Source organism: Rhinopithecus roxellana, chromosome 7, assembly GCF_007565055.1.
Source record: "Rhinopithecus roxellana isolate Shanxi Qingling chromosome 7, ASM756505v1, whole genome shotgun sequence".
NCBI classification, from domain to species: Eukaryota; Metazoa; Chordata; class Mammalia; order Primates; family Cercopithecidae; genus Rhinopithecus; species Rhinopithecus roxellana.
Window position 1 is genome coordinate 33,572,942 of NC_044555.1, and position 16,297 is coordinate 33,589,238.

At 45.5% G+C, this 16,297-nt stretch overlaps 1 protein-coding gene across 1 annotated transcript in view; it reads right to left on the reverse strand.

Moving 5' to 3' along the window:
• Nucleotides 1-16,297, reverse strand: part of SMC1A (structural maintenance of chromosomes 1A) — a 50,810-nt gene that overhangs the window by 25,139 nt on the left and 9,374 nt on the right. Inside the window, exons 4-16 of the mRNA XM_010364524.1 lie at nt 15,801-16,004; nt 15,469-15,707; nt 14,538-14,796; nt 14,304-14,444; nt 11,996-12,078; nt 11,636-11,843; nt 8,402-8,587; nt 8,124-8,303; nt 7,876-8,022; nt 7,643-7,780; nt 6,401-6,517; nt 6,190-6,296; nt 2,228-2,369 (exon numbers count right to left, since the gene is read on the reverse strand). Of these exons, the coding sequence (XP_010362826.1) occupies nt 2,228-2,369; nt 6,190-6,296; nt 6,401-6,517; nt 7,643-7,780; nt 7,876-8,022; nt 8,124-8,303; nt 8,402-8,587; nt 11,636-11,843; nt 11,996-12,078; nt 14,304-14,444; nt 14,538-14,796; nt 15,469-15,707; nt 15,801-16,004 (2,151 nt within the window). The remainder of the gene's footprint in view (nt 1-2,227; nt 2,370-6,189; nt 6,297-6,400; nt 6,518-7,642; nt 7,781-7,875; nt 8,023-8,123; nt 8,304-8,401; nt 8,588-11,635; nt 11,844-11,995; nt 12,079-14,303; nt 14,445-14,537; nt 14,797-15,468; nt 15,708-15,800; nt 16,005-16,297) is intronic.

Genomic DNA, 16,297 nt, shown 5'->3' on the forward strand with positions numbered 1-16,297 from the left:
ATAGAGCGAGAGAATGCAAAAGATAATGTGGCAACATGTTGATGATTGATGAATCTTGGTGATGGGTAGATAGGAGTTGTTTGTATTATTCCTTGCAATTTTTTGCAAAGTTGAAAATTATTTCAAAATAAAAAGCAAAAAAATTGCATATATGTAATATCCCAAATCATCTAGGTATCTAACTTGTCTTGCCTCAGGATTTTACTGCCCAAGCTACAAGTGCATTTAAGATTTCAGACACCAGGTTGCGCGCAGTGGCTCACACCTGTAATCCCAGCACTTTGGGAGGCCGAGGCAAGTGGATCACTTGAGGCCAGGAGTTCGGGACCAGCCTGGCGAACATCGTGAAACCCCATCTCTACTAAAAATACAAAAAATTAGCCGGGCGTGGTGGTGGGCGCCTGTAATCCCAGCTACTCGGGAGGCAGAGGCAGGAGTATCGCTTGAACCCGGAAGGCAGAGGTTGCAGTGAGCCGAATGCTATTGCACTCCAGCCTAGGCAACAAGATCGAAACTGCGTCTCAAAAAAAAAAAAAAAAAAAAAAATTTCAGACACCAAAGAGAACTACTTTAATCATCAGGGGTTAATGAAGAAAACACACAAACAAGCAACAAACATAGGCAGACGAAAGTCAAACAGTAAGTTCAAACCAAGTGAAGGCCAAATCACCTGAGGAGGGAATGATGTAAGGAACAAAGGCTTCATAGTAGTTTAAAGAGAAAGAGTGTGAGAAAATTGAGTCATCACACAATACATGGTGGCACAGGCATGCTAAGCTCAAAAGAACTGAGCTGTAGCAGTCAGTAGCACAGTCACACTGTGAAGTGACTAGGTTTCAGCAAAACATCATCATTTGTTGCACTGAATTTACATGGTCAATCTAAATTTTGCTCATTTTGCTAGTATTTAATTTTTAACTTAGTCTTAGCATTTGGTTAAGTGTTCCAAGTATATATATTTGTATATACGTAAGTAACATCACGGATTTAAGGCAACAATGGCAATCTTAGGGACTACTTTTCCTTTAAAAAGGGTCTGTGTATTACTAAAGTTTGAAGACACTACATAAACAATTTTACAAATGTTGCATGATTTGCTAAATTCCCACTTTCCAAGGGGCACTGAGTAGTTTCCAATTTGGAACTATAAATAATGCTTGTTAAAAACATCAAAGTGGGCCGGGCACGGTGGCTCAAGCCTGTAATCCCAGCACTTTGGGAGGCCGAGACGGGCGGATCACGAGGTCAGCAGATCGAGACCATCCTGGCTAACACGGTGAAACCCCGTCTCTACTAAAAAATACAAAAAACTAGCCGGGCGAGGTGGCAGGCGCCTGTAGTCCCAGCTACTTGGGGGGCTGAGGCAGGAGAATGGTGTAAACCCGGGAGGCGGAGCTTGCAGTGAGCTGAGATCCAGCCACTGCACTCCAGCCTGGGCGACAGAGCGAGACTCCGTCTCAAAAAAAAAAAAAAAAAATCAAAGTGTTCGCATAAAGCCTTGCCAGCATTTTGGATGATCTCCTCAGGTATTACTGAGTTACAGGGTATAAATGCATTGTGAAGCTTCTTGCCACATTACGTTAAGAATACTGGTCTCCTGGCCAGGCACAGTGGCTCATGCTTGTAATCTCAGCACTTTCAGAGGCCGAGGTGGGTGGATCACGAGGTCAGGAGTTCGAGACCAGCCTGGCCAATATGGTGAAACCCTATCTCTACTAAAAATACAAAAATTAACTGGGCTTGGTGGCATGCACCTGTAGTCCCAAATGCTCGGGAGACTGAGGCAGGAGAATCGGTTGAATCCAGGAGGCGGAGGTTGCAGTAGCTGAGATGGTGTTACTGCACTCCAGCCTGGGCAACACAGCAAGACCCCATCTCAAAAAAAAAAAAAAAAGAATACTGGTCTCCTATACCATGGCTGGTATTTAAGCATTGTGTCCTTTGTTTTTACATTTTCCGTGATGTACTAGAAAATACATTGCATCTGACTGTTGCTTTAATTTGCATTTCTTTAGTAAGACTAAATTATTTGTATGTGTTTAGGGACTATTTGAAAGTCCTCTTGAACTGTCTGTGACACTTATCCATTTTTCCTGTTTAGGTCTTGGTATTTTTCTTATTGGTTTAGATGAGAAATTTCTAAGTTGTGGACATTATCTTTCTGTCATATTTCTTCCCATTTTTCCTCCCAGTTGTTAGTCTGTCTTTTAATTCTTTCCTTCCTTACCTTTTTGAGCTTTTCTATCTCATTTTCATCTTTTTTCACTGTCTGCTCCCACATGTGTACTTTATCCTGGTCCTCCTTCAGTTGGTTCTTTTCAAAATCCAACTGAATGCCCAAGCGAGTCTTCTGATTCTCAAACTCCAAACTGTGTATAAAAGTGGGGGGAGAATCACTCATAATCTCATCAGCCAGAGATAACCACTGCACAAAATCCAACTATGGGAAGAAAGGGAAACTAGACCCAGGGCTCAGGGACCAAGAGTTACTGTTTTTCAGTCACAACCTGCTTCATCCATCCATATGCACATAAAACGGTCCCTTGAAGCTGAAGAAATAAGTTCCTCAGCCTAGCCCTGTAGACGTGGTATAAGGCAGGGAAGATTCGGCCAAACCTTATTTATCCCCCTTTAAACACTGGAGACCCTAGTGCCCTCCAAGTTCCTACAAGGAGGCATAAAAGAGTCCATCTGAATCCACCAGCTATGGTAATTCCTATTTATTAAGCTTCTATGTACTTTACATATATTATCTCTAATCCTCTAATCAACAGCTCTGCAAGTAGGCATTATTATCCTAATTTTACAAATGAGGAAAACTTAGGCCAAGAGGTAAAAGACCTTGCCCAAGGCCACACAGCTAGTAAATGGCACATGTGAGACTGAAACCCAGATTTAACACCAAAACTCGGGCTCTTTCTAGTATACCACCACTGCAATATAATGTAGTGGATTAAGAAGATTGGCATCTCAACTCTGCCACTTACTAGTAGTGTGATTCAGGCAAGTTGGTTATACTCTCCAGGCCTGTTTCCCCATCTGCAAAATGGACATAATAATAGTACTTACCTCAGGGTTATTGGGAGATTTTTAAATGAGTTAATATGTACCAAGTCCTTAGAACCACACCAGGTCCACGATAACTACTCAATTAATTTTAGTTGCCATTATCACCAGGTATATTGACTGTACTCAGCTTACTTTTGTCCAAGGGCTTCAATTACAGCATCCCAACTTCTGCCCCAAAGTCCCAAAACCTCTTAAAGGGCAGAACTTGGGCAGTACAAAAACATGCAGAAAATACTGGATTCCTGCTATTGTCCTCCTCTCCATCTCTTCAGAAACTCAGAGTATGCAACCAGCATACACAGGCACTGGCAGGCCAGGCAGGACTAACTTCCAATTGCCCTCTCCAACTCCCAATATGGTGTGACAGATGCTGCCAGATGTCATGCTAGCAGCTTAAACCTATTAGCCACTATAATCCAAATGAAATGTAACTAACTCTATAATTTTGAGCTATGCAATTTTATGTCCAATCTCCTAAGTATGACTCATAAAGGCCTCTGTGATCCGGCCCCTGCTGACCTCTCCACCACTCCCCGCCTTCTTCCTGACCCTGCTTTTATGCTCCAGACATTAAAAATTACTTAGTATCCAGAACAAGGCATGCTCTCTCATACCTCCAAGCATGCTGTTCTCTCTGCCTGGAATTCCCTTTTACTGTTGCTGCCTGGCTGGCTAAATCCTACTCACTCTTCAGGTCTCCAGTCATCACTCCCTGTTTTGTAAAACCTTTCCTGACAGTTCTGAGCAGGTTTCTTAGTTTCTATTACACTTTGTTGGGTTCCTCCGTTTTTAGACTTCAGGTGCAGAAGCGAGTTAATCATATCCCACAGTTCATAACACACTTATCATCACTGCCTGGGCAAGACTCTTCCCTTGTCCTCTTTGTTTCAATCCCCAATTTCCATTCCCATTACCTTCCCTACTGTGAACATACACAAGTGACATATACACATGCATTCCTTAAAAATGCATATCCTTGTAAAATGTCTTAGACCTAAAATTTACACAAATCTACTGTGTTATAAACTTTATTCTTTTTTCTGGTCAATATCCGGTTTATAAGTTATCCACTACTGCCCACAAATCTAGTTCTTGCTGTGAACTCCTACATAGTACTACAGTCTATATATTCATTTGACTTATGCTTCCCCCAGTAATAGCCATCTACATTGCCACCAATGTCGCACTACTACAAGTTATGCCACGATGAATAACACTGAATGTGTGTCTCTTTGGGACCCTACGGCAAGACTCTCTCTGGGATATATACCCATAGGTTTTTTATATATATATATATATATATATATATATATATTTTTTTTTTTTTTTTCCCCACATACTACACAGGACATCTATAGATTTCCACCAAATACTGTTAGACTTTTTAATTTGCATTTCTCTGATTAAGAGGTTAGACCTCAATTCCTATGTCATTAGCCACTTGAACTTCTCTTTCCATGAAAGCCTATCCATATTCTTTGCCACTTTTGTTTTTTTAACTTTTTTCATTGCATTAGATATCATAAGTACTTTGCCACATTTCTATTGGGTTTCTTGTCATTGATTTTTCCTGTTGTTGATTTGCAGTTCCTTGAAAATTTCTTCAGTATTTTGTATCTACCATAATTATACCATTGATCACACTGTCCTCAAATTGATGTTTCCCCCAGTACTCTATAGTTTCCTGAGGAAAGAAACAAGAGTCTGATTCAATTCTGTATCCCTTGAGACTAGCTTAAGGTAGGACAGCAATGAATATTTACTGTATGGGCAAAGCGCTAAACTGCTAACTGAAGCCCAGGTTAAAAGGGATGACGTCCTTCAGCAAAGACTGTGTTGTGTTCATCTGTCTTACCTCCATCTCCCTTGTCTCCCTTCCAATACCTAGCACAAGACAACCTGGCACAAGGCAGGGACTCAACAAAGGTTTGCTGAATGAATGAATCAACTAAAGTGAGGAAAAACGAGAAGATTATTTTCTTCTGGCTATTGTTTCAACCAAGAATTTAATCTCCCGCCTCCCTCCACCTCACATTGCCCATTATGATAATAACAACAAAAGCTACTATTTCTTGCTCTTAGTAGATGCTATGTAAGCTGCTAAATACCTTTTAAAAAGGTAAAAAAAAAATAAAAAAAAAAAGGCCAGGCGGGGGTTGGGGCCAGGCGTGGTGGCTCATGCCTGTAATCCCAGCACTTTGGGAGGCCAAGGTGGGCGGATCACAACGTCAGGAGTTCGAGACTAGTCTGGCCAGCATGGTGAAACCTCATCTCTACTAAAAATACAAAAAATTAGCTGGGCATGGTGGAGTGCACCTGTAGTCCCAGCTACTCAGGAGGCTGAGGCAGGAGAACTGCGTGAACCTGGGAGGCGGAGACTGCAGTGAGCCAAGATCGTGCCACTGCACTCCAGCCTGGGCGACAGAGCGAGACTCCATCTTGAGAAAAAAAAAAAAAGGCTGGCACTATGGCTCACACCTGTAATCCAAGCACTTTGGGAGGCTGAGGCAGGAGGATCACTTGAGCCCGAGTTCCAGACCAGTCTGAGCAACATGGCAAAACCCCATCTCTACAACAACAACAACAACAAAAAACCAGAAAAACAAAAATTAGCCGGGTGTGGTGGCAAACATCTGCAGTCCCAGCTACTCAGGAGGCTGAGGTGGGAGGACCACCTGAGCCTGGGAAGGTCAAGGTTGTCACTGCACTCCAGTCTCAGCAACAGGGTGAGACCCTGTCTCAGGAAAAAAAAAGTAAAACAGGTAATCTTAAAAAAAGAAATTATTTCACCTGATCCTCCCAACAATGCCATGAGATAGGTATCATTATACAATTCTGCAGATACTGCAGCTTACAGAAGTCAAGTCACTGCCAAAGATAACGAGTTGTGGAGCTGGGGCTGTAATCCAGGAATCCAGGAAATCAAGTTTAGAGTTAGCACTCTTAACCACTATAACTATGCCATACTGCCCTCCTGATTTCTGTTCTTTAAGGCCTACCTACATAAACTCACATAGTTCTAAGAGCTGACCCTTGCCTATGACAGCATCTGGTTTTCCAAGGATGTCAGGTTAGAGGCTCAAGGGCATCCCAATCTCTTCTACCAATCCTCCCACCTACCGCTTCTTGGCGATTTCATTCTGCCGTTTCACCTTCTCTTCCTCAAACTCCCGGATGTTGCGCACGCCAATCTCCCGACAAAACTCTTCAAACACCTCATCCTCTACCTGAGAAGAGAAGCCAGGGAGGGCATCGGCCCTTTTAGTCTGTCCTGCTTCCAGTCCCAGTCCTGCCCTGATGCACACGCTGGCATGGCCCACACCCTACCAACCTGGTTCATCTTCTCCTTCAAGTCTTTCATCTCCCTCTCTCGGCTCTGAATGATCCTCTTGATATCATTAATGCGAGGCCCAAAGTTGGCTAGCTCACTCTCCAGCTTGGATTTTTCCTACAGGCAATGGGTTGAGAGAACAAAACAGACCAGGCTCCTTGGAGGAAAAGCTACCTTGACTGCATTGGTCCCACAGTCAGGAAGGGCTAGCTCTCCACATCTGAGAGAACCTGGCTTAGCACTACTGCCCTAGTCAAGTCTCCATGATGTTGCACAGAAACCATCACATGGCTTCTTCCCTGGCATCCAGTTCAGCCAGCTTCAATCCACAGGGCTGGGCACACGGTAAACATCATTAGGTATAGGTCCCAATCTTTGATCTATAACCCCTGGGGGCAGAGTTGTTTCAGAATTCAGTTTAGGGTTTTTGAGTTTAGAAACAGATATATAAATACACACACTACATATAAGACCTCCAGGGTGGTCTGGGGAAGTACTCGATAATAATAATAAAAAAAAGCATTAATATACCTAGAACAGTACCGCCCCCCACCCCACCACTACCACAAGCAGGGACTGAAATGCCCACAGCTCACTTTCAAAAATTCAAATTTGCTGAATGAACAAATTATGCTAACAATAGCACCTAACATAAACTGAACACATAGCAGTCTTAAGCACTTTACATGTTAACTCATTCAATAATGACCCTATAAAGTAGGTATAATTTATTTATTTATTTTGAGACAGAGTCTCGCTCTGTCACCCAGGCTGGAGTAAAATGGCGCGATCTTGGCTCACTGCAACCTCCACCTCCCAGGTTAAAGCAATTCTCCTGCCTCAGCCTCCCAAGTAGCTGGGATTACAGGCGCCTGCCACCATGCCCAGCTAATTTTTTATATTTGTAGTAGAGACAGGGTTTCACCATGTTGGCCAGGCTGGTCTCCAACTCCTGATCTCAGGTGATACACCGTGCCCAGCCGAGTAGGTATTATCTTAACTTGCATTTCACAGATTAAGATGTGAAGGTTGACACTGAGAGGTGAAATTACTTGCCTAATGTCATACTCAAGGCAGAGCCAAGCTCTGAATCCCTGGCTGTCTGACTCTATGCTATACTTGGCTTCCTGCGGCAGGCTGGGAGGAGACAGGGAAGTGAAACAAGTTCCCCACCCTCAGAGAAACCTAGGCCAGGAATGTGTGGATGGCCTTTGAAGAACAGGGCTGAAGGCCAGGCCCCACCTGCAGATTCAGGGCTAGATGTCGTGTCTTGGTCTGTTCTAGGTCACTCTGGGAGTACTTGAGCCGCATCTGCAGTCCATGGGCCTGAGACTGTACCTGACGCAGCTCTGCCTCTTTCCGTTTTGCCTTCATCTGCTCCTGAAGGGAACAAGAAAGAAGGGCTAGGTGGTAAGGCAGTGGTTGACCTAGGCTTAGGACTCCCACTGCTAAAAACAGCACTGCCTGTGGCTTACTTTCAGCTCCTCTGTCAAGCGCTCCTTCTTCTCTTTCAACTTGTCTACTGCTTTCTCATCCCAGCGCCGCGCCTTGGCCTTCAGGTCACTGGCCCCACCAGAGATCACTCCTGACTTCTGGAATAGGGTTCCATCCAGTGCCACTGTCTACACACAGCAGGGGGAAAAGAGAAGAGGGGGAGAAGCTGAACAAATGAATCTCCAGTACTGAGCCTGTCCAGCTTCAACCTGGGCAAGAGAATCCACACCTTGTGGCGCTGGTGGCCTCCAAAGGCAATGCGGCGGGCATCCTCCACGTTGTCACAGACAAGGGCATTGCCACAAGCATACTGCAGGGCCTTTTTGATGTGAGGTGGCTCATAGCGAATCACATCAATCACTAGCTTGGCCCCCTTCAGCTCCCGGAGTTTTTCATCTGTAGGCTTCACCTGTGGGGAGAAGCTCAGTCAGTGGCAAAACACAAACAGGGAGTACTAGAAGAGGGGCCCTTGAACACTGGCCTGACCCAATCCCCAACAAGCCTCACCTCCAGGTAGTCAAGAGGCAAGAAGGTCTCAGGCTCCCCACGCTGCTCCTTGATATACTGAATACAGTCCCGGCCTGTCTTCTCCGAGTCCACAATAATGGCATCCATGTTCTTGCCCAAAACCTTGGTTACAGCAATCTGATACTTCTTTTGTGTGGGCTGGCACAGGTCAATGAGGCGGCCGTACTGAGTAAAGTAGGAAGGGAAAACTGAAGTATGAAGCTTTTGGGAGCTGGCTCAGGAATCCTAATTCCCAGTGTGGAAAGGGGGACAGACTAGAATCTATATCAGGAAGTGAACGCAAATGTATTGCCTAGTGGTTAAGATAACCCAATACCAAGCATGGTGGTGTGTGTTTGTAATCCTAGCTACTTGGGAGGTTGCAGTGGGAGGATCGCTTAAGTCCAGGAGTTCAAGACCAGCCTGGGTAACATAATGAGACCCTGTCTCAAAACAAACAAAAAAGACAGCCCACTAGTTCTGTACCCAAGTAACTCTACCTTAACTGAATGGGACTGTACGGACCGAGGAGGAGGCAATTGCAGACTAACTTGCTGTATGCACTCTAGATCAGCATAGTGGCCAATCCTAATGTCCCTTCCAACGGTGGAAAAGTTTGGGTAAGAGAAGGGAGGTAAATAAATGAATAAATGAGTTATGTAATGAGGGAAACTCAGTATTATATTAACACCTCAAAACAGGTTCAGAGCAAGAGATGATACTGTCTCTCAGCACAATTATCCCAGATACCTGAAAGTGTGAAGCTATGTTTGCTGAGAATACTCCTCGTTTTGGAACCTAACAAGATTGAATAAAAGCCTACAAACCTGAATGGCCTCACCCTAGGAAACATTTTCATGACATGATCATGGACTAGACTAATTATTAATTAATGACTAAATGGGATTCTAGTAATGTACCAGTTATCTTTCTACTTTTTTTTGGAGACAAAGTCTCACTCTGTCGCCCACGCTAGAGTGCAGGGGCGTAATATCAGCTTACTGCAACCTCCCCCTCTCCAGGTTCAAGTGATTAGCCTCCTGAGTAGCTGGGATTACAGGTGCCCACCACCATGCCTAGCTAATTTTTGTATTTTTAGTAGATGGGGTTTCACTATGTTGGCCAGACTGGTCCCGAACTCCTGACCTCCAGTGATCCGCTGGCCCCCAGCCTCTTTCTATTTATTACACGATTGTTCTGATGTAAAGGATCTGTGTTTGAAGATCAAAGTGGACTGTGGTGTTTTATGAAATACATACTTAGTCTTCTACACGAGAGTTCCCGACACACAACCCCTAAAACCCTTAGAATCTCAGGAATGAGCATTGTGTATGTTAATGAGATGATTATAGCTAGAGGCCCATAGATAGCTTCTGGATAGGGGCTGGTTACCAGAAAGACCAAGGCAGGATGAGATTTGCGACTCTTAGCTCCACCCCCACAACCTTCAGGAGGGGAGAGGGGCTGAAGTTTGAACTGATCACCGATGGCTGATGATTTGATCAATCAGGCCTACGTAATGAAGACCCCGTGTGGGGGTACCTGGAGGGTGGCTTGCCCAGATTGGGCATGGAAGCTTCACACCTCTTCCCCCATACCCTGCCTTATGCATCCATCTGGCTGTTCTCTGCATCCTTTGTAATATCCTTCATAATAAAAGGGTAAACATAAGTAAAACATTTTCCTGAGTTCTGTGAGCCGCACTAGTAAATTAATTGAACCCAGGGAGGGATTCTCAGGAACTGTAATTTACAGCAGGTCAGTCAGAACCACAAGTCACAACCTGAGACTTGCAATTGGCATCTGAAGTCTTGGACTAAGCCCCTAACCCATGAGATCTGATGCTATCCCCAGATAAATAGTGTCAGAGTTGAAGTGAATTATAGGTCACCCAGCTGGTATCTGCTGGAGAATTGCTTGGTGTGTATAAGGAAAAACCCCCACACTTCTGGTGTCAGAAGTGAAGCGTTGTGCTGGTGTGAGAGTAGAAAAAACACTTCGGTTTTTTCCTATCTCACAGAAGAACACAGCCCCCATGCTATAAAGGAAAAGCCTATTATGGCTCCCAAGCAATGACTTCAGGCAGTCGTGTCTAAATCCAGAATCATCTTTCTAAACCTCATTTACCATTTTACAGACCACCGCCACCCAGGCACTATGCCAAATACCTTACATATATTATTTCAAATTTTCACAAGTACTTAGTGAAATAAATCTGGCTGGGCGTGGTGGCTCACGCCTGTAATCCTACCACTTTGGGAGGCTGAGGCGGGCAGATCACTTGAGGTCAGGAGTTTAAAACCAGCCTGGCCAACATGGTGAAACCCTGTCTCTACTAAAAATACAAAAAAATTAGCTGGGCATGGTGGTGGGCACCTGTAATCCCAGCTACTTGGGAGGCTAAGGCAGGAGAATCGCTTGAGCCTAGGAGGCGGAGATTGCAGTGAGCCGAGGTTGTGCCACTGCACTCCAGCCTGGGCGAAGGAGCAAGACTCCATCTCAAAATCAATCAATCAATCAATCAATCTTTTACCAGTTCCCTTCCTGCAGTCTCCAAAACCAAGCCTGGTTCTCTAAGAACTATCAGATTAAGGGGGCAGGGACTGACTCTAATCATACTTCTCTCCCCAGCAGAGCCTCTAGAGAAGTGACAGGGAAATATTAGTGGAACCAAACTAAGTTGAACCCAGGTATGGGATAATATTCAAGGAACCTGGGAACTCAGGATTTGGTGAAAGAGGTCAAAAGATCAAGAGGTCTGATAAAGCTCAGGGTGTCCCTAAAAGCTACTGGGCCAGTTAATACATGCCAACGGAGCCCATAAAGAAGACTGCAGAGCTACTTCCTGGGAGAGTAATTCCAGCCCCATGGCCCCACCTGCTTCCAAAATCTTTCCTGGTTTTCCAATTCCCCTCCCAGAGGCATGGACATAGCAAGACAAACCCTTCAGAAAGACGTAATTGTTACGATGAAAAGAACATGATTGCCTACTATGACAGGTTGAAAAATTAAGGAAAAAAAAAAAAAAAAAAAAAGAACATGCGCTTAGGAGAACAAGTTGGGTTTGAACTGCAGTTCTTCCACTTAGAAGCGGTGCTTTTTTAAACCTCTCCAAGCCTCATTTCCCCTGACAATAAAAATGGGATTGGCAACTTGGTCTGCACAGGGCTGCTGGGAAAATCGTGTGACAGTGAGTGTAAGTACTCAGGAAATGAGTTCCCCCTCTGCTCTTACCACAGAGCCAGGGTAAAGGCGCTTGATGCTTTCCATTATCTCTGCCTTTCGCTGCTGGCGGCTGCTCTCCTGGCGGTCAATGCGGGCATCCCCTAGCTGCTCCATCACCTGATTCAGCTCCTTATTGATTTCATCAATACGCCGCTTGGCCATCTCCACCTCCTCTGTCAGCTCCCCCTCTAGCTTCTTCTGCTCTTCTAGGGACTGCCTACAAAGTGAGGGCACACAGGAGTTACTCCTGCTGGTGAGAAAATACTCCTGGCTCAGAGAGGCTCTGGGGGTCCTGCATGAAGATGGGCAGGTAAGTAGGGTCACAAGAACAGGCCTGGAAGTAAGGGGGACAGTTGCAGAGCTACATACTTGCTAGTGGTGATGTATTCCTCCAGTTTCTCAATCCGCTTCTGATTCTCTTCAATTTCCCGCAGCTTTTGCTTGATCTTGGCCTGGGAAACAAATGTATTCCATCACCAGGGGCTGTACAAGTTTACGCCAAGACCACGGGAGCCCTAGATAACACCCCTTATGTGCCCACTCATCCAAGAGCCCAACAGTCCAGGACAATCTGTCACTAATATAGGAGGCCTACTAAAAAGCAGACATAGATGGTGTTCAGTTGGATCTACTAACTGATGATGGGGGCCTCCCAGATCTCCAGAACCTCTCACAGGTGTTCTACTCAGCCAAGGCATCTTCTTCACCAACCATGGAGGCTCAAATCAAGATAAAGCTTCACAGGCCTTTCTGTACCTGTTTCCTCATCTGCAAAATGTGGGTAATCTCCACTGCATAGAATACACATTAAGTGCTTAATAATAGGGTTGCTATTAATATTAATGACTATCACATTCCTCTTTTAAAAAATTTTATTATTTTTTAAAGTTTGAGACAGGGTCTCACTGTGTTACTCAGGCTGATCTCAAACTCCTGGCCTCAAGTGATCCACCAGGCCTGGCCAACATTCTTTTAAATATTTAAAAGTGCTTAGCAGAATGCCTGGAACACTGTACACTCCTAGGACACTATGACATGTCTATCATTGTTGTTATTACAATATTGATATCAGGGAGGCAGTAAGTGAAGTATATTTGGTAAGAGTGTGGGCTTTAGAGCTACACTGCCCAGGGTCTAGTTCTGACACTTAATGGTTATGTGACTGGCCGGGCACAGTGGCTGACGCCTGTAATCCCAACACTTTGGGAGGCCGAGGCAGGCTGATCGCAGAGGCAGGCAGGAGTTTAAGACCAGCCTAGGCAACCAGTAGAAACCCTGACTCTACAAAAATAAAAAAAATTAGGAGGCCGAGGCGGGCGGATCACTTGAGTTCAGGAGTTCAAGATGAGCCTGGTCAACACGGCAAAATCCCATCTATACCAAACATACAAAAAATTTAGCTAGGTGTGGTGGCACCCACCTGTCATCCCAGCTACTCGGGTGGCTGAGACACAAGAATCACTTGAACCGGGCCGGGTGCGTTGGCTCACACCTGTAATCCCAGCACTTTGGGAGGCCAAGGCGGGTGGATCACCTGAGGTCAGGAGTTCGAGACCAGCCTGACCAACAAGGTGAAACCCCGTCTCTACTAAAAATACAAAAATTAGCTGGGCATGGTGGCTGGTGCCTGTAATCTCAGCTACTCGGGAGGCTGAGGCAGGAGAACTGCTTGAACCCAGGAGGCAGAGGTTGCAGTGAGCCAAGATGGCGCCACTGCACTCCAGCCTGGGCAACAAGAGAGAAACTGCATCTCAAAAAACAATAAAAATAAAAAAAAAGAATCACTTGAACCCGACAGGCAGAGGATGTAGTGAGCTGAAATCATGCCACTGTACTCCAGCCTGGGCAACAGAATGAGACTTTGTCTCTCCAAAAAAAAAAAAAAAAAGGCAGCCAGGCATGGTGGCAAGCACCAGTAGTGCTGGATACTCGGGAGGCTCTGGTTGGAAGATTGCTTAAGCCTGGGAAGTCAAGGCTGCAGTGAGCCATGGTTGCACTATTGCACCTCAGCCTGCGTGACAGAGAAAGACCCTGTCTCAAAAATAACAATAATCTTGTGACCTTAGGCAAATTACTCTGTGTTGTAATTTCCTCATTTGTAAAATAGGGTAACAGTAGCCATTCCATAAAGGTAATCATAAATGAAGAATTAAATGAGTGAATACATGTAAAGAACACTGCCTATCATACAGTAAGTGCTCAACAGATGTGAGCTATTGTCATTATCATTAAGATTATCATGGCTATGTGCAGTGGCTCACGCCTGTAATCTCAACACTTTGGGAGGCCAAGGTGGGCGGATCACAAGGTCAGGATTTCAAGACCAGCCTGGCCAACAGAGTGAAATCCCATCTCTACTAAAAATACAAAAATTAGCAGGACATGGTGGCACGCGCCTGTAGTCCCAGCTACTCAGGAGGCTGAGGCAGGAGAATTGCTTAAACCCGAGAGGCGAAAGTTGTGGTGAGCCGAGATCGCACCACTGCATTCCAGCCTGGGCAGGAGTGAGACTCTGTCTCAAAAAAAAAAAAAAGACTATCATTACAGCTTAGGTAACTCTAATCCAACATGCTTGAGACCAGAAACGTTTCAGATTTTGGATTATTTTGGATTGGGGATGCTCAACCTGTATCCTTTTCTGTGGACCATCATCCCTAATCTTATAACTATAGCCTACCTCTGTCTCTACTTTCTTCCGTTCTTCCAGATCCAGACGGTCCTGGTCAGCTTTCTGGTCTCGATTGAATTTCTCTAGCTCCTGGGCCAGGGTAGCTGCTCTCTTGCTGGCTTCTTCTTTCAATCGGTGGTATTTCTTCACCTTTGTTAGGGACAGAGAAGGAGAACAGGGATGACCAAGTCAGCAGATGTCAGCCCAGGGATCTCCTCCCTGCCAACCCCTTCCAGAGCTTACCTGATTCTCCTCCAAGGTCAAATCTCTGCCCTGACTCTGACTCTCTTCTTCCATCCGTTCTTCAAACTCCTGCCGGGCCTTCTCCACTGACAGCATCTCCTTCTCCAGCTCATCCATGTCACCTTTACGCTTCTTATAGTGCTTCTGAGCATTCTGCAGTGACTTCTTGGCTGCTTCCAGCTTCTTGATTTTGTGGGAGGTGTTCTCCTTAGCTTTGATGTACTGAGGCCGCTTCTGGTTCAATTCTGAGTCCTTCTCCCTTTTGCCAGAGGGATGGGGGAAACCAGTGAGCACTATGGAAGAAGGGAGGGTTCCCAAGCTTTTCACCCAAAGGGGAACTTGAGCCCCTGAGCCAACCTCAGGGAATTACCTAAAAGAACAAGGGCGTGATGCCCCACAGATCCTGAAAAAAAGGGGCAGTCTGACTACTCCCTGAAAGGTATGACTTTCAGGATCTATGAGCCAGCAACTCCATAAGGCAAAGCTACCAACTCTGCCTCAACCCTGGCCAGGATGCTCATTAACAGCTCCCAAGAACATCCTGTATTTACTTAGTTGGCCCCTCAAATTCCTATCCTTTAAACTTCTAGCTTCAGTTTTCCTCTTCTAGGAAGGCCTTCTCAGCCACTCCAATGGCTAGGCCTCACACTGGTTCCTCCTTCTTGGCAAGGCCACTACCCCTTTTGAGTTCTCCCTCATCTGAGCACCTGTCTACCCAGGGCCTGAGTGCTTAAATATTCTATTTGTCTAAACTGCAAGTCAAGAAATGTGTCTGGTTCTTACAAAAGCAAGTCAGGAGAATAACAGAGAAATGAGTATGGGTACTGAACTCCGGGCTTGGAGGAACCCTAATAAACAGCACGGAGGAACCCTAATAAACAGCACGGCCTCTTGGTTTCCCATAAGTCGCAGGCCCAGGTCTGCCTCTTACTTGATCTCCTTCTCAATCTGCTGCTGCTCCCGCATCATTTTGCCCAGCTCCTTCTTCTTCTCCTTCAGCTCATCCTCCACCTTGTCCATACGCTTCTTGTCCTTCTCGATCTCCTTGTTCTTAGAGGCCAGTTCCTTGTTGAGCTTCTCAATTTCCACTTCATTATGGTAAAGCTTAAAGAGCTGCAGCTGTACCTGAGCTCGTACTACCTCATCCTTCAGGCGCTGGTAGCGGTCAGCCTGTGCAAACAGGGGAATGGTGGCAGGGGTGCATCGATAAGGCACTGGCTCCATCCTGGTCCCTCAGAGCCAAGAGGTAGCTTGGCCACCTACCTCTTCTTTCTCCTGCTTTGCTTCCTTGCGTTCAGCCGCAATATTTTTCTTGCGATGGTAATTAAACTGTGTGTCCTCTTCAGCCTTCACCATTTCCTTCTTTCGCTTGTCATACTCCTGTGCCAGCTCCCCAGAACGACTAATCTCTTCAAATAGAGCTGTCCTCTCTTTGGGGTTCTTCATGGCAATAGATTCTACAGCACCCTAGTAAAGGTGAAAACACTCTTCCACTTCAGACCCCAGCCAGCCCAGTTCACCTTACCCATTTCCACTCCTTCATCCAGAAAAAGTTACCAACTTTCTCTCCCACGCCCCTGGTGCCACATTTCACATTGGGCTTTAAGAACAAATTCCTTGCCCTCTGAGGAGCACAGGGAGCCAAAGGGACAAAGACAAGAAAGTGTTACATGCAGTAACAGAAGCAGCACAGGAAAAGGACAACATGAAGCTTGGGGGTAGGAGACTGAAAGGGATATCTATCTCAGAAGGCTTCCCAA